The sequence below is a fragment of the Heteronotia binoei genome, chromosome 12, assembly GCF_032191835.1.
Source record: "Heteronotia binoei isolate CCM8104 ecotype False Entrance Well chromosome 12, APGP_CSIRO_Hbin_v1, whole genome shotgun sequence".
In the NCBI taxonomy this organism is placed as follows: domain Eukaryota; kingdom Metazoa; phylum Chordata; class Lepidosauria; order Squamata; family Gekkonidae; genus Heteronotia; species Heteronotia binoei.
In genome coordinates, this window is record NC_083234.1 from 45,286,793 (window position 1) to 45,314,431 (window position 27,639).

Genomic DNA, 27,639 nt, shown 5'->3' on the forward strand with positions numbered 1-27,639 from the left:
AATGCACACCAAAGGACCTAACTATTTGTTCACAGAAACATGTATTGGTGGTCTTAAGTGTACAGAAGGAAAATGTCATGTCTGGTTATGTTGCATGTCCTCTTTTAAAGAAAAAAATACGATTACAGAGTTAAGAAGCTGCTGTAAGTACTGTTTATTTTATTGAGGATACTGCCTTTTTGTTTTTTTTTAAAAATCCCATTTTAACTAAAGTTGTTGGAGGAAGCCACCTTGTGTGACCAAAATTGCTAAGCGTGCCTTGTGGAATTTATACACGTTTTAAATGTAGAAGTCCATGGGGGTAACTTGCAGGCCAAAAATAATCTACAAACAGTACAGCTTCAGAATAATCTCACGGGGAGAGAGATCGGAAGGCTGAGTGAGTTGGGAGACGAAAGCTACAAGATTAGAGCTTGCTTAGGAACACGGCGCCGAGGTTGATCTCGAGCTGCAAAACTACTATTCGAGACCGTGACTCTGACTCTTCGGCCTCCCCAATTTCTTTTCGCGCCCGTTTCACTTTTTGACGCTGCCCCTTTAAAGATCGACCTGCCCAGGCCCGCCGCGCTCTCCTGCCCTCCCTCTACACGGAAGTCGCTGGGCCTGTTGTTGTCAGTACTACTAACGGGCCTCGTCTAGTCCGGGGGCCTCCTTCACGGTCCTCCTGCTCGGCCCGGCTATGGCGCCGCCGCCTCCCCTGCCGCTGCCGCTGCCGCCGCCGCCTCCCGCGCCCCTTCAGTCGATGGGCTCCTGCGGCCCGTGGGAGATGCGGGAGCGCCTCGGAACAGGAGGCTTCGGCAACGTCATCCGCTGGCACCACAAGGTGGGTGCGACGGGGGCGCGGAGAGGCCGGCAGGGAAAGCGCCCTTGACAAGAAATTTAAAAATAAAAAATTAAATTGGCGGGAAAGAGGCGGCTAGCAGCGCGCGCACTACCCTGAGGGGGCAGCCGGGCGGGAGCGCGTTTGCTTTTCTCTCGCCCTAGTGTGACGTAAGCGGAGTGGCAGCGGGTCGCGTCACGTGTGTGTATATAAACGCACTTTAGTATGAGGGAGACGTCGTGAAATAGCCTGGAGTAAAAGACGTGCAACGAGTCCTCCTGTTCACTAGTCACAGTGAACACATGGAGCAGTGTATGCACACGCTTGGTTTTTCTTTATACTTGTGCTTATTCTCACTGTTCATATAGTGCTGTCTGGATGTGTGGTTTAAGCCTCACGCTTGAACATATCCTGGTTTCTTTTGTAAAGTGAAAGTGTATTCGCTTTACAGATACATATACGTGCTGGATGTATGTGCATTCTCTGTAAAATGAACACTGGTTGCTTGAGCAGTTTCCTTCTACAACTTATATTCCTTCGTGGTATGGTAAAAACTAATACACAAAAATAGACATCTTAAACTCAATAGTAGCAACGGAATCCCAAAAGGCACAATTTCTTACAAAGGCTGCAACAAAAATAACGAATAAGCAAAAACAGATATCTCATTAGCAGCAACATCTAGAAAGGCACAATTTCTTTAAGAGGTTGCAACTTCCGTTAGGGTAGCAAAAACAACTTTTGGCCTTATAAAAAGTCACTGAAGCCTATGGTTTTCTGGACAGAAGCCCACGTCATCTGATGTTTATGCCGCTTTTCAAAGGTATAAACATTTGCTGTGTTTCTGAAGAGGCAGCTACACAAACATTTCCCAGAAATAAATTTTGTTTATATTACACTGAGCTTTGATTTAGCTGTCAGATGCACAAAGCACTTCAGATATGTTATATCTTCACAACAGCCCTCTAAAGTAGGCCACTGTTATTATCCCAACATTGGGATGTGGCTTTTCACACACTACAGGAAAAGCTTGCAGGAAAAGTGGTATTTTAATTGGGGGTCTTCTAACTCGCAGTTTATTAAGTAGTGTAAATCTATTTACGCTTTCATAGGCCAGAGCCCATTTTGTCAAAGATACAAATCCAGGCTTTGACTCAGGAAAACGTTTGCTAGGGCTATGCCAAATTTATTAGGTTTTTAAGTTCCCCAAGATACTTCATCTTATTTCCACATTAACTGGCACATTGAGACATAAGTCTATCAAATTATTTTTTTATTGGCAGGGAAAGAAAATAAATGGTTATTTATGGGAAATGTTTATTTTCCCTACAAAGCTGAGTGGGAAACATCTCACTCACTTAGTGTCAGGTACAGAAAAAGCAAATCGCCCTGACCTGGATAACTCAGGCAGGCCTGATCTCTGGAGCTACACAGGGTTGACTCTGGCAAGTACTTGGATGGGAGAACTTGCAATATCAGCAGTCAGGTGGACAGCAACAGGCTTAATTTAGCCATCTCTCTGAATATCCCCCAAACTCCCAGTAGGGGTCAGTCACCAGAGGGTGCCATGACTTCCAGATGCAGACACACAATACAAAGATACCTGAAGGAAGGAAGGAAAGAAAGAAAAGCAACTTGAGGCAAACCCAGGCACTCACCTTCCCCCTGCTCTCAGCCTGTGGCTTCTGGTTGCTGCTGTATGCTATGGTCTCAGTTTTTTAATGAGGGTTGCATTGTCAACTCTGGGTTAGAAAATTCCTGGAGATTTTGTGGGTGGAGCTTAGGAAGCAACATCGGTGGGGTTTAATGCAAAAGGGTCCACCCTCCAAAGCTGCCATTTTCTCCAGGGAATGGATCTCTGTCATCTGAAAATAAATTATAATACTGGGAGATCTCCTGGCCCAATCTGGAGGTTGACAACCTTATATGCTATGTGTTTCAGACTTTCCACAAGCAGAAATTCCATGTAAATTACAAGATTTCCACATAAACTTTATTTCAGGAAAAAAAATCTATGTAGTTTTATGATAATATGTGCTGATATGTCATACAGAGTTTTCCATGGTCTCTATACATAGACCTTAAAACATTTTTACAGATGAAAACAGAGACTTGAAACTGAATGTTTTAGTTGAAATGCCTCTATTCTCATATAAAAAAATAATCATGTGAGTTAAAAACAGCCCCTCTGTCCCAAATATCACATTGGCAATGGTGAAGGATTTTCCACCCTGCTACTTGCTACGTTTTTTTATCTTCAGTATATGGTCCTCCGCTGGGCAATAACAGCTTCTTGCCCATCTGTCCTCCCTTCACTTTTAAAAAGGTAAAGGTAATCTCCTGTGCAAGCACCAGTCATTTCCGACTCTGGGGTGACTTTTAACTTAAGAATATTTACTCTTCCAAGGGATGTGTTTGACTCTGCTTTCAGAAACTGCATGCTTACAGCATTACTGCACTGGTGTTTTCAGTTTACATATACATGTTTTATTTATATCCACCCTACTCAATTAGAGAACCATGGGAGGGGTTGAAAACTTACCTGTGCAAGTTATTTAAAAAATTAAAAACCACTCCCTTCATCTCTCTGCAAAGCAAAATAGGGGCAGTAAATTATCAGGAACTGGTAACAGAAAAATGGTAACAGTTCCTAGCAAATACGAACATTTGGAACAGTGCTAGTTAAGATTATTTAGCTGCTTGTGTGTGTCCCTAGGCAGTGAAAAACCCATATGTATAATTGCTACATGATACTACCAATATATGGTTTTCCCTCGAATTCCCAACAGTACTGCTTAGTATGCAGGGTTTTGTAAATAAATCAAAGTCAGTATTCTTGTCAAGGTGCTGGGAATGTAGAGGTCAATACACTGTATGCAGACTCTTGAACTTTTTTTTAAACAGGAGACTGGGGAGCAAATTGCCATTAAACAGTGTCGCCAGGAGCTCAGCCTCCGCAACAGAGAAAGATGGTGTCTAGAAATACAGATAATGAAGCGGTGAGCAGTGTTCCTGCACTGAAAAATCTGTGGTTTGTGTGTGTTTTGTGCAAAGTTGCATTAGAAGAGTTATCTTGTTCAATTGAAGGTGTATTTAGCCTGCCCCATCTTGTGGCCTTCAGAAGAATCACAGCACTTAAGCATTTATACTTTAAACAGCATACAATAAACAGAGAGGAAGAGGAGACTAATCATCATCATCATTTGTCAGGCCCAGGCTGAGGGTTCATTTACACTAAAATTTAACAAATGCCCTGGTATAATGTTGTTTTCAAGCTGTGTTCTAGAGAATGTGGCAGATACACTTCCTTAATCAGAGTTTGCCTCCCCACTACAGCACACGCGGTTTATGAAGAACGATGGTGATAGCCCAACAAGATGCATTACATTATATGCTGTAGAATGTGCCCTAGACTCTACAACTGATATTCAGGGGTAGTTCAGCAGACAAGTTAATGCAGAAAGTGCTCCCAAATAGACAAGGTTTGAAAACCACTGCCTTAGAGTGAAAGAATGGGTCCTGAGATAGTATGTTATCTACACTTTCTTTCCTACAGACTAAATCATCCTAATGTGGTGGCTGCCCGTGATGTCCCAGAAGGGATGCAGAATCTTGCCCCTAATGACTTGCCCCTGTTGGCTATGGAGTACTGCCAGGGAGGAGACCTTAGAAGGGTGAGTAATTGGAAGTGCACCATACATTAGGCAGACTGGGAGGTGGGGATTCTAGCTGGACTTAGTCAGACTGCTTTGTTTTTGTTGGTATAGTGCAGTGATTCTCTGTCTTTTGTATCTTGCATCCCCACAATTACTGTAGCAGAGAACCTGGGTCCTGCTCTGATAGAAACAAGAAAGGGGCATTCATATCTGTTCATAAACATTTTGATGTTATATTTAATATTACAGAAATGTTAAGGATATTAAACAAATTACAGAAGGACAATGGATAATCTTGACTGGAAGTTTCAGGAGGAAGCAGCTCATCAAAAATGCTTGCTGGTGGGCAGGGAGAAATGGGGGATTTGTTATGAAAATCCTGCATGTCACCAAGACTATTTCTGCATCCCATGTACCATTAGCTGACAATATAGATTCAGATGGGTAACCATGTTGGTCTGAAGCAGCAGAACAAAGTTTGAGTCCAGTGGCATCTTTAGGATCAACAAAGTTTTATTCAGGGTATAAGCTTTCGTGTGCATGCACACTTCTGCAGATACACTGAAGAAATGTACATGCACATAAAAACTTATACTTTGAATAAAATTTTGTGGATTTTAAAGGTGCCACTGGATTCAAACGTCATTCAGTCACTGGTAGTGTACTGACTTGCAGGCTCTGGGTGTCAGATGACAGCATCCTGTTCTGCTTCACACCAGGGTCCTGCAGGCCAGGGACAGGGAATGTATGTGTTGCATCCATGCCCAAAAGACTCTGTCCAAGTATGATGCCTTCAGCCAGCTGCTCAGGAGCAGTCCTGCAAAGACTCATCTTTATTATCAGCAGGCAGCTGTCAGTGAGCCAAGAGGTGTGAACTTTGTCATCTACCCTGTAACTCAGCTCTCAGCCTTAGTCTGTGGTGTTCCAAAGGTGCAGGTGATCTTGAGGGCTGGGAGTGGTCAACTGACTTTCACCTGCTGAATCTGGGCTGAAGGTGGTTCTGCACCAGCTCTTGGCTGTAAGTCTTGGCATGTCAGAAGCTCATTTTCCTGCTGGTTGGCTTCTGTCAACTCTGGGCTGGCTACACAGGATCACTCTTCCTCTGAGGAGACCTCACTGTTGCTGAGCCCTGGCTGATCTGTGACAGGTATAGTGTGGGATGTGCTTGAAGCCCTGGCATGAGACAAGAGGCTTAATTCTCTTGAGACAATGATATCCATTTGGTTTGTTAGAAATTTGGTATTGTTGTTCAAGAGATCTTTATACACATACCTAGCGTGCCTACATTTCTTATTTGTTATTTTAGAAATATATATCTTATTCTTCCAGAAGTTCAGTGTACAAGCTCTTAAAGAAAAATGGTCATAAAAGCATTGTCAGTAAAAGCAATAAAACAACATTAGAAAATATTGTGTCCCCTTGGACAAACCAGTTGCAGTTCCACAGCATCAATCTGGGAAGGCTACTGGTCTGTCTATGGGAATATAATATTTACTGATGCTGTTTTATTATTTCTATTGATCTTGCGGATGATGTCAGCACTTGAGTCAGGTGGGTGGCATAACTAACAAAGTCTAAGGGTTCATACTGAGAGAAGTGGTCTTTTATGTGTGTGGGTCCCAGGTTCTGCAGGGCTTTTAAGGTAAGAACCAGCACCTTGTATTGAGCCTGGAAGCAATCAGCTGGCCCATGATGTTTCAAATTCAGAATTATGTGCACCTCAACAACAAAAAGACACAATGCTGAATGATTCTATAAAAAAATACTATCTATGAAAGCTTCCTTTTGTCCCTCAGTTTATAATCCGAGCATTTCCTCAGCCAGCATCCTGTCAAAAGGGCCTCTTGGTGCCAGTGCTAATTCTTAACAAACCCTTGCAAAGGGAAGGAATTTTCTTACATCCTCTTTTTTAATTCTGCAGTATCTAAACCAGCTTGATAACTGCTGTGGCCTGCAAGAAAGATCTATCCTCATCTTGCTGTCAGACATTGGTAAGTGGCCGAGATGAAAGAGTCCCCTCATGGGGCAAGAGAAAAAGTGGCCTCAGGCAGAATGTAATTGAGTGACACTAAAAGCAGAAGGCTGTGATTACAGGCAGCTCCAGTGCAAGGGCATAATGTAGTGTTTGGAATTTCTGCACTGCTGAAATGAATGAGATCTGTATGACAGTTCTTTTGCACAGCTCCTGTTCATTTCAGTGAGGGGGATTGTGTCCCCTGTTCATTGGTGTGGTGGGTTTTCCAACTTGGGAAGTACCCTCCCTTGCAATATGTGTAGGTGAAGTGAGCATTCAAACAAATCAAAGTGTTTCTGACTTGTCCTTTGACATAACTAGGAGTTGGACACTCATACAGAACAACCTCTGAGCGCCAAATAGACCTTGCAGAGAAACAGCAAAATGTGTCAGGGTTCTCACTGTTGCAGGCTGACCTGATTGTCCCACTGAAGTCTTTCTATCTTGTTTAAGGCAGGTTTAGGCAAACTTTCTTGACTGAGTACTAGAAAACCTGCAATGTCTGATGTGAAAATGTTGTTATTCTAGTAAACAAAAGAGAGAGGAGGGGAAAGACAAGGGTGTGTACTTGGCCAGACACACTGGGAGCAAACTAAGCTTCAGTGGTGCTGCCAGTACCTCAGGGACACCCTTCAGCTCCTGGTGCTGAAAATGGGTCCTGTGTGCCAAGCAAAATTATCTGCCGTGTCTCTGTTCAGCATGCATACTGGAAGTTGCTTGCCCTGTTTCTTTATCAGTTCTGGTGTTATGAGCCTTTGTGCTTGAGTGTTCCTCATTGCCTTTTGTCATACATTGGCAATAGATTGCAGAAGTTGAACTGATGCTAATAGGTGATCAGCAAAATGATAAACTCTCTCTCTCTCCTGCCCCTCCCTCCTTTCCTCCCTAGCTTCTGCTCTCAGATACCTTCACGAGAACAGAATAATCCACAGAGACTTGAAACCAGAGAACATTGTTCTGCAACAAGGAAATGGGAGGGTGAGTGGTGCACTAAGAATCTCCACCAGTCCTCTGGAACAGTCATGAAGAAACTTAGGATGTTGAGCAGAAGTACACCCCTGCAGGTCAAAGTATCACTTGGGGAGATTCAGTAGGTGGTTTTGTTCATGCCCGCCTTAGAGTCTGAGCCACAGCAAATGTGACAGATCACAGATCTCCATCAGTCTAATAAAGATAAATTGCCTGCATGCATACAGCCCCGAGTCAAATGGAGGTGGCACAGGAAGGGAAAGGAGAATTTAATTCTTCAACCCTCCACTTGGTTTCACTTATTGAAATCAAGCTACTCAGTAGTGCAAGCAACCCACTCTTTATCAGCAAAACCAAGCTGGGATTGAACGGTTAATTTTTTTTTTATTTTTCATATGTCCCCAATACAAATTGCATGTACATGTACAATTTCCCTTTAACAGACTGACTGATAATTTCTATCACATTTGTTTTGGCCTTGACTGATTCACCATTTTTAGTCAGAAAGAGTTAGAAGATGAAAGGTGCACACTACACATTTCCCCTTACAACCGCAATGAAAAAAGCTAGAAACTGAGGAATGGAGTAGTGCAATGAAAGCTAGACAAGTGCATTGCAGCATTACAATAGGGGGGAAAGTTCAGCGGAAGGTGAAGAAATGTTGGCCTCAGGAGGCTGATGCAAGGAAACTTCTGGGAAAACTGCTGTGTGGAGGCTCCATTGCCACTGTGAATGCTTCTGTGTTTGCAGCAGCAATGAGAGTTACATAGAGAATAGTCCCTGTGTGCAAGCAGCCATAGTTTCTTCCCTTTGAGCCATCTTAATGTGCTCACATAAATTTTGTCTCTGTTCTTTCTCTCAGCTAATACATAAGATCATTGATCTGGGATATGCCAAAGAGCTGGATCAAGGCAGCCTTTGCACTTCTTTCGTTGGAACACTGCAGTACCTGGTAAGAACTGTACCTCTGTCTCTCTGTGTGTGTATGAGAGAGAGAGTGCTGCCGGGATTCAGGTAGAATAAAGCAATGGGCCTGCTGCAACAAACCAAGTGGGTACTGTGCTGATAGCTGTTAAAAAGTAAGCATTTCAACTGTGTAATGTGAACATTCCCTACTGGATCAGGACAAGGCCCATCTAGCAGAGTGTTTCAATACCTGATTCTGGCAGGGTTATAAGCAAAGCATGAAGGCAATGGCTTTCCTTTTCCTTTATTATTTGTCTCCCGTATCTGGTATTCAGCAGTATACTGCCTATGTACAAGCAAATTCAAGTTTAGCTTCCATGAACTTGTCTAATCATTCTGAAATAGGTTTGCCAATCCCCAGGTGGGGGCAGAGGATCTCCCGGTTTGGAGACCCTCCCCCCACTTCAGGGTTATCAGAAAGCGGGGGGAGGGAAGGGAAATGTCTGCTGTGAACTCTATTATTCCCTATGGAGATTTATTCCCATAGAAAATCATGGAAAATTGATCTGCGGGTATCTGGGGCTCTGGGGGAGCTGTTTTTTGGGGTAGAGGCACCAAATTGTCTGTATAGCATCTAGTGCCTCTCCCCAAAATACCCCCCAAGTTTCAAAAAGATTGGACCAGGGGGTCCAATTCTATGAGCCCCAAAAGAAGGTGCCCCTATCCTTCATTATTTCTTATGGAAGGAAGGAATTGAAAAGGTGTGCCGTCCCTTTAAATGTGATGGCCAGAACACCTTTTGGAGTTCAGTTATGTCACAGCCTTGATCTTGGCTCCACCCCCAAAGTCTCCTGGCTCCACCCCCAAAGTCTCCAGATATTTCTTGAATTGGACTTGGTAACCCTATTTTGAAAGTATCATCTAAGCTAGCAGCCATCACTAAGCCTTGTGGTAGAGAATTGTGTTAATTACATATCAAACAAAGGAGCCATTGATAACCATGTAAGAAAAAGCTTTTGATTGTCATTTTTACATTGCTTTGGCTTAAAAGAGAATGAGGAAAGGCCATCCAGGAGCTCTGACTGGCTTCCAAAGAGCCTTTTATTTATTTTATTAAGTTTATACATCCCGCCTTTCCCACAAGCAAGCTCATGGCAGGTTCCATCAGTAATTTGACATTAAAACAATATTAAAATTTACAATATAAACCAGCTAAAATACATAATTGGAAATATACTGCAACAGTAATGAGGTCCAGAAGTCCATCAGATCCCAAAAATTGCTGGGAAGGGGAGGCCTTATAGAAGACAATATCCACTACCTCTACTAAAGGCCTGGTGGAAGAACTCTGTTTTACAGGCCCTGTACAGGTTTCCTTTTAGGGAAACAAGGAACTTGACTTAGACTTTTTCTTGTTCTCAATATTCTAGGCACCAGAACTGCTGGAACAGCAGAAGTACACAGTGACAGTTGATTATTGGAGCTTTGGCACGCTGGCATTTGAGTGTATAACAGGTTTCCGACCTTTTCTGCCCAACTGGCAACCAGTGCAATGGTGAGTAATTCAAGGAGGAGACTCAGACCTTATCTCCTGTAACTTGCAGGCAGAAAAGAAAGCGGTCAGTAGTTGTTTGGTGCAATAGAGAGAAGGGAAGTAGTTATTGCTGTCCATAGGCCCAGAGTGGATTTTAATAAATGAAGTTAGCCACTGTCTCCTCTTCAGGCCAAGAAGAGGAATGAGGAAAACCTGAGCTGACAGTATTTTCAGGAAGAGAACTCATTTTGGGGCACTATTTAGCATGAGGGTTTATATTTCTTGTTGCTGCAGTATTTTTCTCCTTAATGGTTGAACTTGCAATTTAATCCTGTGGCTCCTTGTACTGCTGATTTTTATTTGTACAGGATGCATGTTTACAATTGACCATTTATTGTTTGGGGTGTTTATGATTCCTACCTTTTGTACACTAATTGGTAGCAAACCTGTGTCTAGGCTGGACCAATTCAGACTGCAGATTAGGTTCATAAATTATGATGTTCCTTCAGGAAAGAAAATTGACACACAGAAAACTTGCTTGTCAGAGAAGGCTGGGATTAGGTGTGATATGCAGAGGGGTAGTAGGTGTAAAGATACTAGCATTGGTAATGAGACAGGAAACCTAGGTCTAAGTTTGGTCCAGGAGGATTCAGTGTAGTAGGATGAAAAGAATAACCATTCATTTCTAGGTAGCACTCTTGAGCCCGAGTAAGGTTTTAGAGTTCTGACACAAAAAGGTACCACCTTGATAGCTTACTTCCTGTGTTTTGGCTGATTGTTGGCTGAGAAGGTAAAGAGTATAGGATGGGGTAGAAGTGAGGTCTTCTTGGCTTCTGAGGAAGTACAAATGTGGAGGGTGAATGTTTGAGCAAAATGGGTAATCTGGAGGTTTGGCGAACTTTGTAGTACTGAAATATCCTTTGTAGCTTTATTGGCAGGAGATGACCTGAGTAGCATCTGTTGAGGTGCAGCACAAATTACAGCATGTTCGTTCTCAAGTTCAACAATGAAAATTCACTAAGAACTGTGGAAACAAGCAGGCAGGGAAAGAGAAATTTTTACAGCGAAAATAAAGAAGTTCCCTGTGGCACCTTAAAAACTAATAGATTTGTTGTAGCATTTGTTTTTGTGAATTAGTGCCTGACTCATCAGATACTTTAATTGCTCTTCTCAGCTGGCAGAAATATGCACACAGGCACTGGGGCGGGGGGACTGTAAACATTGGAACTCAGAGTCTATGAAATGTGAGAGGTCTGTGACATTTTTACACAAAGCCCAAGGTGGAAGCCAAGAAGGCTTTATTAACACTATTCTTGTGAATGAGTCCTTCTGTTCATATCTGAGATACATTTTGGTCAATGCATAGTAATGCTGCACACCTACTCTAGCTATTTGCATCTTGGTTTTTTGCCCCCACTGTTTTCCTTCCATCCATGTGTACATATGCCTTCTGAGACTAAAACCTCTGACATTTTCAAAGCTCAAGTTCACAAAAGCTTATCCTACAACCTTATTAACTGTTAAGCATATGAAGAGACTTTCTCTGGAAAAAAGAGTCCCCTAAATTTACCTTGGTTCTTTTAGGCATGCAAAAGTGAGGCAGAAAAGTGAGCTGGATATTGTTGTCTATGAAGACTTGTCTGGAGAAGTGAAGTTTTCTAGCAAATTGCCGCAGCCCAATAATCTGAACTGGTAAGGAAATAATTGTGCAGTCAGAAAAAGCAAGTTGCTTCTATGGTTGCCTGGGCTGTCAGTGTCACTAGTTCTGCATCTCCACACCAGTTATGAAAGGGCAATCATGTATGCAAATAGCACTGCTCAGTATTTTTTTTCCTTGCTTACTTTATAGCTGCTAAATCTAGGTTAGGAAAAACTAGAGGAAAAAATTGATTTTTATTTTTTTTTTAAATGTCTTATTTGCCAGTTCATTCATTACATTTTAATCCTACGTTTCTTGCAAGGAGAATGAAATTTTTTCTGTTAATCTACCTTGTCACTTTATACTCACGGTAACCCTCTGAGCATGGGGTATTTTGCCCATAGCCGTCCATCATACTCCAGAACCAAGTGGGGATTTGGGTTTTCCCACAACCAAGCTCCATGATTCTCATCACTGTGTCATCGTCATCATCACCAGTATTATTATTATAGCTTCATTGCAGAATTTCAGAAAACAGAAAGGTCTTAGCACTGAGGAGTTTATAGTCCTTTTTCACATAAGAGGAGACAGATGAGAGGGGGAAATTAGGGAGAAATGGATTTGGCTTATAGTACCTGCTGGGTGTACAGTAAATGGAGGCCTTGGGAATTGGGCAGCTGTAATGTGTACACAAGCCCTTACCTCCCACAGGCATTTGAGTGCCTTCTGTGTATAGAAAGGAGGGTGCTTTGTTCAGTCTACCACTTTTAAGAATCCTTCTGGCATGCTGCTGGCCACTGTTTCCCTCATGCATGTGTGATTGCAGTGTGTTGGCTGATCGACTGGAGAAATGGCTACAGATGATGCTCAAGTGGAACCCACGGCAGAGAGGCACTGACCCCACATATGGCCCCAATGGCTCTTTCAAGGCCTTGGATGACATCCTGAATATTAAAGTAAGTTCTGTTTGGAGGGAAGACATAAAAGATTGGCATATGGTGCCTGGGATGTACAGTGACCAGATTCCAGATTGATTGATTTAAAATATTTTAACTTCATGGGTGAATTTGTCAATAATATATTATCTTGTAGGATATTAATTGTTGACTGAATTAGCCACATTTAAACAATAAATATATGCTTGAAGATATTGTCTGTACAGTATAGGCAGGAAGTATCAGCCTTTAATGTGACTTTCGTTATATTATCTCCATGGCCAATCCTTGATCCACTCGAGGGAAGGAGCGAGGTATAATTTCATGCCATTATTAAGTCTTGTTGAGTTTATTGTAAACGAAAATTAATTATTTTGTATATATTAACCTGTTTTGCACCGTTCTGAGCCCTTCGGGAAAGGGTGGTATAATAATAATAATAGTGCTATTTTACATTAAAAATTCACACTGTACATTTTGAAAGAATCCTATTTTGTCTTCCACTCATTCCGAAATAAGAGGGTTTTTTAAATGTGTGTGTTCCCCAAAATTTCTTTTCCATGGTGAGCAAGTGAGTAGTCTGGGGGTACAGGGTTTTTTTTTTCAAATTTCCCATTTTTTTCCTGGGCCTCTATCTCTAGACTGTACCATTTCAGAACACATGTGAGAGAAATTGTCTGCATCTTCATGCTAAAATGTCACTGTCTATTTAAAGCTTGTGTGTCAGTCACAGAGTTTGGTTTGCCTTAAAAGCAGGATTCTGTGGGCACAAAAGACACCATTCCTTCCTGTAACCATTCTGGCAGAGAAAACAAGAGGGTGGTTTTACTGATGGGTGAGCTCCACTTATTGCTTTCTTTTAGGAGTAGGTGAGGCATTCTGTACCGAATAATGCAGGTTTGTTTTCCCTGCTGCTTGTGCCTTTCCCTTTGCAGCTAGTTCATATCCTGAATATGGTAACAGGTGTCATTCACGTGTACAGTCTTGCAGAGGATGAGACCTTGCAGAATTTGAAAGCCAGGATCCAGGCTGATACTGGCATCCCAGAGCAGGACCAGGAGTTGCTGCAAGAAGGGGGCTTAGCGTTGTTTCCTGAGAAACCAGACATCCAGTATCTTGCTGACAGCAAGGTAGGTTCAAGAACATTTTTCCTCAGTCAGGCACTAAGGCACCTTCTGTTGATGATGGCATACTTAGCCAGATACAACTTTTTCTTTCTTAACCAGAGAGTCTTTCAAAAACCTACTGTAGTGCTTGCTGAAAGAACCCCAGTGGAAAGGATTGAGACTGCAAAATAAAAGAGATACGTTTGTCCTATTATATTAAAAATGCTGCATCTGTTTCCTGTGTGTTCCCTCTTAAGGAAAGGCACAACAGAGAATTATTTGGGGCGAATAATGAGGCTTGACCATGTGCTACTGCTGTTTGGCAGTCTGAGTCATTTGAACAGGGCAGGATTATAGACATGACTAAATAATGTCTCCATTACTGAGATACATTGCTGTAGTGGAATTAATGTTATTTACGGTATATCTTGCAGTTAATTGATGTTGCAGCTGCTGATGCAGACCTCTTCTTCCTATTTGACAACAGAAAAGATACCTATGAACCTCAGATCTCTCTGCAGCCTCATCCGGAAAGCATCAACTACATTCGTAAGAACATAAACTTCTGTTTCTGATTGTCATGAGAAAGAGCAATGAGCAGGGCTTTTCTTCTGCTGGAGCCTGCAGGAACGGAGCTCCACCTGGGTTGGCCAGGGCTTCAGCTGGCCCAACTCGCCATGCAGCAACCACGTGCTCCCAGGCCAGGTGGTGTGGCCTAATATGCAAGTGAGCTCCTGCTGGGATTTTTCTAAAAACCCCCAACAAACTGGCAATGAGCAATGCATATCTTGAAGTCTCAGGTCTAGTTATTGGAAATCTTAGGCCATTTCCACATGGGTTATCAGTCCCAGGTTCAATGCTATTGGGGAGTGGGTTTTTTCCTGCTTTCCCACAACATCATGGTACATTTGTGCACCTCCCAGGGTTTCCATCTTTTATGTGATCTTTCTCAAACCTGGTGTGCTGGGAATGAGGAAGGCCAAGGAGTGCAAATCGTCCTGCCTTGTTGGTTGTGGTTGCCAACAGCATTGAGGATCAAGGATTTAGGATTTGATTTGACCATGAGAAGTATTCTACATAACTTCCAGCCAATCAAGTAACACTGCTAGGAATGAATCCAAGCCTGGGAAAGCCCATAAAGCCCAGACAAACCTAATTGTTGTTTCATGGAAGCCAGTATTTCACAGTCAGTGTTAAGCTTCACAATCTCTGAAGCATTTTCTCCCTCCACCCCACATCCAGTTTTGGTCCAGTTCTCCTGTCGCTTTTGATGAAAATCTTTCTCCTCTTTCTTATGCAGTTCAGGATCCGAAGAAAACCCTCTCTTTCTTCCAACTCCGCAAGATGTGGGGTCAAGTCTGGCATTCGATCCAGAAGCTGAATCGTGACTTTAACCAACTTCAGCATGGTCAGCGAGCAGCCATGTATGTGATGGAGTTCCTTGTGGAAGGGAGGACTATACCTTAGTGAATAGAACTGAGCTGGCTGCTAAGCTGTATTTTAGACAGACAGATGTGAACTCTGTACCCCCTCTTTGAATTCTCTGGCAATAGAAACATAGATTTTTATTTGCCCAATTGATTCTTCTCTTGCTTATCAGAGGGAAGAAGCTGGGACCTAATCAGTACACTTCCTTGTCTGGAAGCCCTGCTGAGTTGCCTTTTGGCTTCTGAAATTTCAGAATGCAGGAATTTTCAAGATGCAAAATTCTGTACCTGGGACCAAGTTCTTTGTTTATGCAAGATGATAATAACTACATGGCATACACACACTGAGAATGTGTCTCATGGGGCACTAAAAGGACTTCAAGACTTTAAGAAGTTTTGGGTTATTTTATTGTGTTGACATTGTATGGGGATGGAAGGCAAATATGGGAGAACACAGATGCACAACTCATTGCTTAGTATGCTGAGACTCAACTAAGAATCTCTCTTTCCCCCTTCCACCCTCCGTGGCCTTGCAGGAGGAACTTGCTGCGGCATAACAGCACACTTTCCAAGATGAAGAACTCAATGGCTTCCCTGTCCCAGCAGCTGAAGGCAAAGCTAGACTTCTTCAAAACCAGTATCCAGATTGACCTGGAGAAGTACAATGAGCAAACTGAGTTTGGAATCAGTGAGTCTCACTCTCAGAGCAGACATGTTAGTGGGGCCCACATCTTGTCCCATAAGCTGTCTTACAATCAGTTTTAATGCCTCATCTAGCCAGTTTTGTGTAGTGGTTAATAGTGAACTGTAATCTGGAGAATGGGTTTGGTTCCCCACGTCTCCACATGCAGCTAGCCGGGTGTCCTTGAGTCAGTCATAGTTCTCTCAGAGCTGTTCTCTCAAGAGCAGCTCTCTCAGCCCTACCTACCTCACAGAGTGTCTGTTATAGGGAGAGGAAGGGAAAATGATTATAAGCTGAAGGGCAGGGTGTAAATCATCATCTCCTCCTCCACCTCCTCTAGAGTAAGGTATACTTCCAGGAGACAGTTCCGTAGTTGTGGAGTGGTAAGTCTCAGACCCAGATAGTGACATTCTTAAAAGTGAAGGGACTTCTGTGGGACCCTGTTATGAAGACTGCAGCTGCCACCTGGGTTTAGGATGTACTGCAAATGAAATGAGATTGCTATAGATGGTGCTTGTCAAGTTGCATCAAGTTACTGGGACAAAGGAGGAGAAAAATAGGGCATTCCTTTGCATCTGTCAAAGGCAACAGTTACGCAGATTTCTCTAAATGAGGCCCACATGTGGGTCTCCTGTAAGGCAGAGATCAAAAGAAAAACATGAAGACCTTTATATTAACAAAATTGGAGATCAGATTCCTTAACACTAGATAAAATTCCCTAAGACTAGATAAAGACATCGTCGAAGCCAGATTATCAGTGATCAATCATCACCAAACAAAATTGGGTTGACCTTGCAGTATGTGAATCTGGTTTAGCCACGGAATCAACAAATCATATTCCATGAAGGCCCCACAGTTTGCACTTACCTAAATTGCAATGGGAAAGTTTTTCCTAAAAATATATATCCCAAACCTTAGCCAGCACTGAGCCTCAAGTACAAGCAATTGCTCAAAGAGGCTGTTGATCTTTTCCTTGTATTATTTACCAAACTGCTTGGTCAACAGAATTATGCGCTGCAGCTTTTGCTGGAATGCAGGTAAGGGATTGCAGGCCTGAATATTCATCTGTGCTAAAATCTCTCAACAGTACTTTCTCATCAGTTTTTTCTTTCATAAAAGAGAAAATATATAGAATGATTCTTCACTGGTATTTGCTCCGCCCTGCTCTTCTCCCTGCGTCAGCTCAAACGATAGATTCCCCAGTGGTTGCTCCATGGGTGCCTCTTACATTGCAGCTACTTCCTATTACCGTCATAGCAACATGATGCTGGTTTTTTGGAGTTCCAGTTGTCGCTACGGAAATCGGAAGTAGCCCCAAAGCAAGAGGTGCTGGGGAGCGATTGGTGGGAAATCAATGGCTTGTGCCAATGCAAGGAGAAGTGCGGGGGGGCGAAGTGAATGCTGGTGAGGAATCACTCATAGAATCAACTCATTAAATAGAATGTGTGTTACGTCCTTGAATGCACTAGCATTCTGATAGATATTCTCTGCCTTTACCTTCCCAGTGCAACCAATAATGGAGGCTTCACTGGCCCTTCAGTCCTTGGTCTGTTAAGGATTAATTGCTAGCCAGAACCCTGTGATATCATCTTTGTAAACTGTAAAGTGTGCGCTGGGCCAAAATTGCCTTAAATCCCTGTCTTGTATTACCAGACCTTGGCTTCGCCAGCCAATTAGTAATCTCTGTTGATCTTTGTTACCCTTAAAAAGACTCAAGCGGATATTTTTCTGGTTTAGGAAGATTAATTTGGTTCAAAGTTTGAAAAACATTGTTATGTTCCCTTCACAGCCTCTGAGAAATTACTACTTGCCTGGAAGGAAATGGAGCAGGATGTAGAACTCTGTGGGCAAGTATGTCTCCAACTTTTTAGCATTAATTGCTTCACTGAATATCTCCTTTGCAATCTGAGTTAGCAAGCCAGAGCCCATAAATTGGTAAGAGAAAGGGAATGATTTTTGGTAAGCAGAGAGCTTGGTCTGTAGTGCTAGACTTTAGGGGAAAGGTGCAGATTAGTGGTGTAAGGACTGATGAGCAGTACATTTCTTCTTATTTCCCTTCTTTTAGAATAATGTAGCAATATTTGTTGTCTATAAAGCACCTTACAAAATCTATACACTATGTGAAACATAATATAAAACATGTGCTATACAGAGTATAATAAAATAAGGGAAAATTGGGAATTAAGACAGAGGGGAGGAGAATAAAGTGGTAAATGCTCAACTAAGCAAAAGCTTTAAAAAACTGTGCAGAGTGGCATGCCTGAGGCTTATTGGTACAGCATTCCTGAGTGAAAATGACCATTTTGGTTTAGAGAGTGGAAAAGCACGAGGTTTGTAGGCACTGTGGGTACTTTAAAGAAATAAAATAAATATAATGAGGACAAAGGCTCTTTTTGTAGCAGGAACTCCTTTGAATTTTAGGCCACACACCTGTGATGTAGCCAATCCTCCAAGAGGTTACAGTAGGCCCTGTAATAAGAGCCCTGTAAGCGCTTAAACAATTGGCTACATCATGGGGTGTGTGGCCTAATATGCAAAGAAGTTCCTGCTACAAAAAAGCCCTGAGAGGACTAATCATATGTCAGCATTTATCAGCAAAAATAGGTGACTACAACAAGGGAGTGAAAGCCATTGAAGAGAGAATCGCAGAGAGACAAAACTATGTATAGAAAAGTGGAGGTGGAGAGTGGAATTGAAATGGTAGTTTAGATAAGGGGAATCAACATAAATTGTTGCAAGCATCAAGTTTAGAAGAAATACGGGAATAAACTAATATTTAAAATATATCAACAGCAAAAATTAGTGCACTTTTTAAATTTTAATGAGCAGAAATCAGTAATACTTAGATCTGGCATTAATGAAAGGATGAAAAGGAAGAACAGAGTCAAGCTCAAGCTACAGAGTGGTAGGTAGGGGAGAGAAGAGGTAGAGAAAAAGAAGCAAAAGCAGAAGACTGATTAGGGAGACAAGATTGAGCTTCAGTGCTGCAAAGACATCCAAGATTAATCAACACTAAGCTGAAACTGGTTGGAGATAGTTTCTTGACAATTTACAGGATGGTTCCCAAGCTGCTGTTGCTCCCATGTCTGTCTTTTTCTCTTTGTCAGGAGGAGGAAGTTGAGGAGCTGGTGAAGAAGACAATGGCTCTGCAGACAGAGATTGTGGACCTACAGAGGATCCCACAGGGCCGCAAACAGGGGAGCTCCTTGGATGATCTGTAAGGGATGCTACTATGGTTTTAATACTTTTTCCAAAAGAGATTATTTTCCCTAGTGTTCATCAGCTTGGTGGGACTGAAAATGGTCCTCCTTTGACAGCCTGGGCAAGAGTTTAAGTGGCAGTATATATAATGCAGTGAACAGGGCTTTATTTGTTTGGGTTTCTCAAGGCCTCTCTAAAAGATTTACCCAGGATTAAAAAGGACAGTTGGTAATCTAATTCTTATTCTGACAAACAGTAAAAGCCCATTTATACATTCAACATAGTCAAGTAGTAAAGCTTTTCCTGGGCTATATAATTACTTATTGCAGGTGAGGTTGGTTGATTGAATTCTACTTCTGTACATGCAAGGACTTTCTTAGCCAGAGAAGAATAGGAAAAACCTACTACATGCCCCCCACCTTTTCAAACTGATGTGATACTGTTCAGCTTTCCAGCATGCTGGGTGTACAAACTAGGTTTAATTCTCACCCCATTTAGAATACAAATGAAAAGTTGTATTCTAAATGAAACTTCTTTGGATATGTAGTTGGTCTTGTTCATGTTTAACTGATGTTAGCCATCTTGAATTGTGAAATATGAGGAATTTAAATTTTAGGTCAGTAAATAACCAAAAATTTGTATTTGCTTGCATAGATTCAGATGCTGCAAGGGTCAGAATTTAGTGTTTTGCATGAAGCTCTCCCTGGTCCAAAGCATCCTAAGACTCTGGCTGTCATTGTCCAGAAAAGAGGTGATACCGCGAAGGCAGTGGAGGCTCTTTGTAGTGGAAGCCATGTCAGCAGAAAAAGATGGAGACTGTGGCCAGAGAAGAGAAATGAGGGGAGGGTAGCAATTCACAAGGGCAAGGTGCATAGTAGCAGATTAAAAGCTGTTTACAGTCTTTTTATTTTGTTAACTTTTGCCCTGTGAGGTGAGTTACCAGTATTTCTTTTTTTTTCTTCTTTTTTTGTCCAAAAACTTTTTTATTGAATTTAATAAACATACAAATAGAGCAATCAATGACTGTATCTGCAATCATTCTTTGTGTATAAGTATAGCATACCAACAGAAAACAAAATATAAATATATATACAAAATACAAACAAAACAAAACATACATACATTCTCCAGTATTTCTTTTACAGGTGGAGGAGTGAGGCTGAGAGAGGCTATGCAAAGGGTCTTGAACCTTGTCACCCTGCTTACAGCATAGCCACCTGCCTCCTATTTTCCCCACTTCTTCCTGTTAAAAACAGGCAGTGAATGTAAGACTGCTTTAGGACAAAAGAGAAGGAAGTATGATAGGTTTTTCTCTGACCCACTTGGCAAAACAGATAAAGAAACACATCACACTCAGCTACTCAGAAACCTATAGTTTGTCTCCAGGATAATTCTGTTTCTTGAACTATGCAAGACTTATTTCAAATCCAGATTTTTCAGGGTGGTGTTGTGTTTCTTGATGCTTTTGCAGAGAGGAGCAAGCCAAGGACCTGTACCGAAGACTGAGGGAAAAGCCAAGAGGTAAAAGGTTTAATAGCTTTGCAATATTGCTGCAGCATGTTTTCTTCCAAAGGAGCCCAAGTGGAAGAAGAGGGAAGGGATGTAAGACTGACTGTCGGGAGCTCTTTCTCATGCCTCTGTTCCCCAGCCTGCCCTACAGGGCCCCAGTGTAACTTTATAGTGTTACGCAGATACTGATTTACAAACCTAGTTACTTCTCCTTTATTCCTTTACACCCTTGGACCAGTGTTGCCACTAAGCTGACTTAGTGAGCTGGCTGACAGTTTTTTAGTTTCCAATTCACACTATACGCCCCTCTATACACCCCTCTTGTTCCATCTTCAGTGGCTATTTGCTTCCATGTGCAATTCAAGGTGCTGGTAGTGAAGTTTAAAGCCCTGAATGGCTTGGGGTCAGGATACCTTAAGGACCATCTTCTCTCCTGTCATCTTTGGAGGCCTTGCTTTGGGTGCCCCTGCCAGCTAAGGCTTGATGGGTGGCATGTGAAGAAAGAACTTCTTTTAATTGTGGAGCCAAAATTTTGGAACTCCTGCTCCAGGGAGATTTTTTTGTCTCCTTCTATCACTGTCTTCTGCCAGCAGGTGAAGATTTTTTGTTTTCTCCGCTGTTATTGGCCTTCCTCCCTAGTGGTGCATGGTGTGTAGTATGTGCTTATATGTTTTGATTGAATAGTTTAAATATTTTATAATGTTCTCTTTTAAATGGCATTTTAATGCTTATTGGTGCAATGTTTTGATGTTTGTTGTCTTGGGGACCCAATTTTGGTGGAAAGGTGGCATAGAAATTTGTAAAAAATAAAGAAATTGAGTTTTCATAAACACAAGCTGAAAAGGAAGAGGGTCTTGTCTTGATTCCTCTTTGGTGTCCCATTGAAGTCCCTCTCATTTCTTTCTAGCAGCCCATCATTAAAATAATTCATTCTTCATTTTTCTGACCATGCGGTGCCCTCTCTTTACTGTACTGGCAGCACCCAAACACCATTGGTAATTGTGCTATCCTTGTGCTATAACAATGATTTTTAACTGTCCTCTGTGGACAACCTAGTCCAATCCAGTTAATAGTTCGACAATAGCACAATATCCAACAATGTGTGGATGCCAACCTTTTTCTATCTGCTGTTGGGTGCAGCATGAGTTCCACTACACTGTGCTTTAGGTCTCCTGCATCCCCAGATTATTCCTTCCTCCCACTTACATCTGGGTTTTCCCCCCTTGAACACTGTGTGATGCTATCATACTCACTTTCCTCAAAGCCTTCTCTAAACCCCACATCTTCTGTAAAACCTCCAGCACAACTCCTTCCTAAAATTGTGGGAGGAATGCACTTTCTCCACTTCTTTCTTGCCGCCTCAGTCTCATTTCCTTGTTGTTTCCTCTATATTGAACTTCAGTTTTTAAGTTCCTTGGGGCAGGGATGTTCTTTATCATTACTCTGTAAAGCTCTATGCATGATTATGGTGGTGTATAAATAATACAAATAATAATTAATAACATATCAACTTTTAATGTTCAGTAACTGACTTGGTGGTGTGTGAACAAAAAATGGGGAGGGGATGCCAGTGTTTAAGGGTTGATTTGCATGAAAATTTCATTTGATGCATGGATTATTCATGCAGTAGTCTCACTGCAAACTGCTGTACCACTGGAAAGCCTAGGATGGGAAGACTTGTAGTGCCAAAGAGTTTGAGTCTGACAACAGAGTAAAGCGATCTAACAACCACTTTCATGCATTCAACTCTCCCTCTCCTGTAAGCTTCATCTCAATATTGATAGTCCTAAAATGACGATAACGATTGGCTCTAATTTACATTAAGTAGTATTTGAGAATGTGTCCCAAATAATATTATTCATATCTTCATTTGTAGCCATGACAAAAACAAGAGATGGTGTTTGTTTCATTATACTGCAGGTGTGATCTTTACTGCTGTCACTTGCTGCCCAAGCTCTATCCCTTCCTGAAAAGAGCTAAGACCAATATGAAATTATTTGCTCATGCTTTTTAAAATGATTTCTCCTCACCCTGATTTTTGGTATCTAATATGTCTTTCGCTAGATCAAAGGACTAGTGGAGATTGCCAGGATGTGGTACGACTGCTGTTGCAGGCAATTCAGACCTTTGAAAAGAAAGTCTGCCTTCTTTATGCGCAGCTCAGGTAGGATCCCAAACCACATGTTGTAAGGGGGAAGGTTATGTTGACGACTTGGAATAGAGTGGGAACAGGCAGAATGCCACACAATGCACAGACTATTGCAGGCTAGCGATGGCGTCATGCCCTACTAGTGAGCAATGTATTCTCTCTCTCATCTGCTCCTGGCTTCAGGAGTCAGCTGCTGACTAGTGACTAGACTGTTATTTTTCAGCAACACAGTTGTGTGCAAACAAAATGCACTAAAACTGTTTCCTAAAGTGGATGAAGTGATGCGGCTGATGAATGAAGATGAAAAAAAGGTTATCGGGCTCCAGGAGAAACGGCAGAAAGAACTGTGGAACTTGCTGAAAATTGCCTGTGTGAGTGCGGTGGAAAAATATTTTTTCTCCCATTGAGAGATTAGGTTGCATATCTGAATCTGCTTTTCCATCCCTTAATCAAGCAACTTGTAAAAGTTTTCTGTCTAGGCACAAATGCTCTCAGCTGAGGCATCTCTGCACATCTGCCACAAAATCTCCATGTGTTGTAGAAATGGATTATGTTCTCAATCATACTTTAGTATCTGCGACTCTGGTAGAACTTTGCTTTAATTAGGAAAGTGCCATTGACCACTCCCATCACTGTTGTAGGGCTAAACACTGCAGGGGATGTTTGGGGAAAATTTTTTTGCTGCTATTCCTTGTTTTTCCCATTGAGGAAACTAAGGACTCCCCAGAACTCACTGTGAAAACCACAGCCTTAACTGGACTTTTAAAATCTTGCCAATGTTGCACTAACACACCCTTCTTCCTTCCCAGTTCCTGGAAGGATGGTGGCAGCAACACTTCCCACTGAATTATAGCAATTTATTTCTCCACTTTGCTGTGCACAGAAAATGTAATTTGTCTTTTCCTTCCTTGCAGAGTAAGGTGCGTGGCCCTGTCAGTGGCAGCCCAGATAGCATGAATACATCACGTTTTAGTAATCCCGGTCAGCTGTCCTTGCAGGGCTCAGCCCCCAATGGCAATTTACAAGACCCCATGCTTAAAAGGTAATGTTTAAAGTGATTGTTCAGATTTCCGGACAGGTTCTCTGTAATGATGTCTCTGTAAATAATTCTTCTCTGAAGGTTTGTTGTGGGGTGCTTGAATGACTTCATCTGCAGTCTCACAATACTCCACTTGGCTGGTTGAAAGATAACTTTATGATAAGCAGAACATAAATACTAACTCTAATTGGAGTCTCATGGCACTCTGAAGTTTAACAAGTTTTAAAGTACAAGAAGAGCCACAGGATAGTTTAAACAACTACCCCTCTGGCTTTGGGGTAGTCAAACTCTGAAAACCTTTAATGTCAGTGTGGAGGACAAGAAAGGGGGGGGGAGTAATAATATTTGTATCTAGCATTTTATCGTTACCAGAAGAATGGATAGAGCTTGCTCACAGAAAGGGAGGGGGCCGCTGTGTCAACAGCAGCACAGGTCTGCCTTAGGTAAATTCATGCCACCGGGTGCAGGATTCTTTGAAAAAAATCACATAACACACAAAGCTTTTCCTAAACCACTGGAAAATGTCAGCAAAGGAGGAACATTTTATATACTTCTAACAAAGCAGTTACAATTTCTTAATTGTGAGTGAGGGCTGTCTCCCTCCTCTGTGATCAAGTTCTGCAGTTGCTCCTCTAAAGTTATGATTGAGTCCCTTCAGAGTAAGACTCGAGTCCAGTGGCACCTTGGAAGACCAACAAGATTTCCAGAGTACAGGTTTTCGAGATTCAAAGCTCTTTGTCAGATATAATTTCATGTCCAACAAAGGGAGCTTTGACTCTCAAAAGCTTATACTCTGGGAATCTTGTTGGTCTCGGAGGTGCTGTTGTGCTAGCTCTTGTACTGCAGACCAGCACAGTTACCCACTTGATACAATCAAGCCTTTCTTGGTTTCATAAAATGCTGTGCTACCCTTTCTGTGTCCCTATCAGCATCTTTCCCCTTCAGAGCAGCTTGTGTAATTTCTTATCACGTTTCTCTTTGTGTGTGTGTGTAGTCTGTTTCTTAACAATAATAACGGCTACATTTAGGCAAAATGCATCCTTTAGATTAGCCACTGCTTCAGGTATATACCAATTCTCTATCACCCCTAAAAAAAAGTGGGGTTGGGACAAAGGTAACCTGGTCCTTTATGTCGCTCATTGTCTTTTATTCAGGGCGGGCTCTGCCACTAGGCAAACTAGGTGATTGCTTAGGGTGCTGGTCTTTTGGGGGCACCAAATTGGGCATTCCCCATGTGACTCGATGACATTATCAGTGCGGGGGCACCAGACGTTAGTCTTGCCAAGGGTGACAGACAGTCTAGGGCCGGCCCTGCTTTTATTCATACAAAGAAATGCAACAAAGCACAGATATGGGGAAGAGCTATTCAAAATACCTCACATCTAGGTGAGGAATGGAAATCATTCGGTGTGGTTAAAACATTAATAGCCTATTACTAGGAGGCAACTTTTGACCACAGCCTTCTCACATGTAAACACAAAGGTACTAGCAAATATCTTGGGTAGGGAGGCTTCTGAAGTTGTGGCAATGGAAATCTGCAGTGTTAATGCTTCTATACACGTTGTTCTTACTTTGGTTTGATTTAGTCCATGGTGTGTGTTTCCAGCTCATTAGGACTGACTAATGACATTAGTGAGTTTATCAGAAACAGAGAAATTCTAAACCTCTCCTTTAAAGTGAATGAATGCATAATTTAGAAAATGTAGCAAAAGAATAGAGATCATTTTTGTTTTTGCGGTGTGTTTGTTTTCCATGTTGTATTTTTACCTATCTTATACCTGATAGTCTACCCTCATTACATTAAAAAGCATGTACACTGTAATGCCTGCAGATAAATACTAGCTTCTGACATCTGCCCAGACACTGGACTGTAGCTGTTTTTTTTCTCAAGTCAGTTAATGAATTTGCTTTCTGCAACAGGACCAGAAGTTTCCCTTCAAGTACCTGTTTTTATTAAACCTGTTGGATTTTTTAACAGAAACAAACCAAAGAACCTTTGGGGTTATCAGACATTCTCCTCGGAAAACAGCCTTCAACATGGGCAGTTCTGAAACCAAGGAGAGTTAAAAGCATATTCAGCATGATTCTCAGGGGAGCTTAAGTAGCTCTTCAGATCTTAGCAAAAAATGTGCATCAGCAAGTGGAATTTCTCTATAACAAATACTTTTTCTATACTTGCATGGCACTCTTTTACACCAATCTTTTGTAATTTGTCTCTTAAAGTGAAGTGCTCTTGATGGAATCTCAAAGCCTCTGCAGCCAACTAGAGAACGTGATGCTTGACACAATGAAGGATCAAGACCTCAGTTTTATGGTAATACCTCTAGGGTTTTTTTAACTGTAAAGCACTGAGGTTAAAGGAAGGAGGCACAAAAAGAGTAATTAGTTCCCACTTACCTAAGTCCATGTTTAGTTCTCTTCTAAATATGTTATTATATGCTTAGTAACTAGGGCAGGGGAAGGAAAGAGGCACAGAAGAGTAAAGAAACAGGCATGGTTAATCTTCAATAATATTTACATCACCTTCCTCTACCTATAGCCAAACGTTTAACTATTCCTCTTGATACCTTGCGCCAAACAAAAGTTCTTAGCAAAGGGAGCAGCATATTTAGAATCAGAGAAGAGGGACAGGTAGGTTATAGGTGAGATGCATTTAACTGTTGGTATCTGATTTATTTTTAGGCTTTGGACTGGAGCTGGCTGAAACTTCAAGTAGAAGAACGAGAGAACCCAGAACAAACTCAGATGTGAAAAACATTCACTGAGCAGTGTTTTTAAACACTCAGTGTGTTCCTCCTATGAGGGAACTGCTACTACAGGCCATTCTGACAATGGGAAACCTTGGCGTATGGTTGCATAAAGATTTATAGCTACCTGAGAATCTCTTAAGGATCTGTATATAAAACTGATTTTCTGTACTGCTTTGAGTGACGTGTCTTCCTGCCTTCTAGTATTTTTAAGCTACCATAATGAATATAGACTGTTTTCATTTAAGGTCCAGTGGGCACTTTTGACTCACTGCAAGTGGACTTGGAGGGGTCCAGTACTCGAAAATGGCAGCCTTTCACAGAGTGAAAGCTGCAATACTGCAGTCCAAGCTCTGCTTATGTTCAATCCCAGTGGAAGCTGAGTTCAGGTAGCCAGCTCAAGATGGACTCAGCCTTCCATCCTTCCAAGGTCAGTAAGATGAGTACCCAGCTTGCTGGAGGTAAAGTGTAGACTGAGGAAGGCAATGACAAACCACCCCATAACAAAAAGTCTTCCAAGAAAACATCATGATGTGAGGTCATCCCATGGGTCAGTAATGACTCAATGCTTACATAGGGGTCTAATTTACCTTCCTCATGTTACAAATCCCTAAGAGACTTATGCCTCCTACTTGTCACATGGGCAGGGCTATGCAAATAATTATGATCACTTAGTTGTTTTTCTTCATTTCTTACAGTCTCGCTGTTTTTGAGATTGTGTGCTTAGTATTCCAAATGTAGCTATATCACTAATTTATACATGGTAAATACAGTACCTAACACTGCATTCAGTACTTTTCCTAATGTCTTAACACAGAATTTGCTTTTTTCTGCTTTTGTATATTGAGTCGACAATTCTGAGGTTATTTACCTTGACCAGTGTATCTTCTTCCATAGATACTCATTTGATGTGCAGACACCTACATGCCCAGCCTGAAGAGCTTTTAACAATCCACAGCCACAATCCTGAGTTTCACTATCTGAAGAAGTGTGCTTGCACACAAAATCTTATACCTTGAATCAAATTTTGTTGGTCTTACAGGTGCCACTGAATTCAGACTTTATACTACAATCCTAAATAAGTTTTATTATCTGCAAACTGAGCTACTCTGTTGTTTCCACCCAGATTATTTCTTCATAAATTAACTAGTCCTCAAACCAATTCTTGTGAAATCTAACTGCCTACTTCCTTTTCCCTTTTCTTTGCTTCCTGTCCTTTAATAGACTCTAATCTACAAGAGGTCATCTTACTGCACAACTGCTAGCCTTACTAAGAAGCCTTTGAGGGATTCTTTTTTGGAAGTCC

General features: G+C 41.8%; 1 protein-coding gene across 1 annotated transcript; it reads left to right on the plus strand.

The window, feature by feature from the left end:
- The first annotated feature begins 564 nt into the window (after positions 1 to 564).
- On the plus strand, positions 565 to 26,504 carry IKBKB (inhibitor of nuclear factor kappa B kinase subunit beta). The gene is made up of 21 exons (XM_060250948.1): positions 565 to 823; positions 3,725 to 3,819; positions 4,377 to 4,494; positions 6,398 to 6,467; positions 7,380 to 7,468; positions 8,322 to 8,411; positions 9,796 to 9,920; positions 11,484 to 11,591; positions 12,365 to 12,494; positions 13,409 to 13,603; positions 14,014 to 14,128; positions 14,880 to 15,003; positions 15,543 to 15,694; positions 17,478 to 17,539; positions 18,796 to 18,905; positions 20,361 to 20,410; positions 22,463 to 22,562; positions 22,771 to 22,918; positions 23,462 to 23,589; positions 25,810 to 25,900; positions 26,269 to 26,504. Exons 1-21 carry the CDS (start codon positions 680 to 682, stop codon positions 26,335 to 26,337), a joined length of 2,313 nt encoding a protein of 770 aa, XP_060106931.1. The 5' UTR covers positions 565 to 679; the 3' UTR covers positions 26,338 to 26,504.
- The last annotated feature ends 1,135 nt before the right edge of the window (positions 26,505 to 27,639 follow it).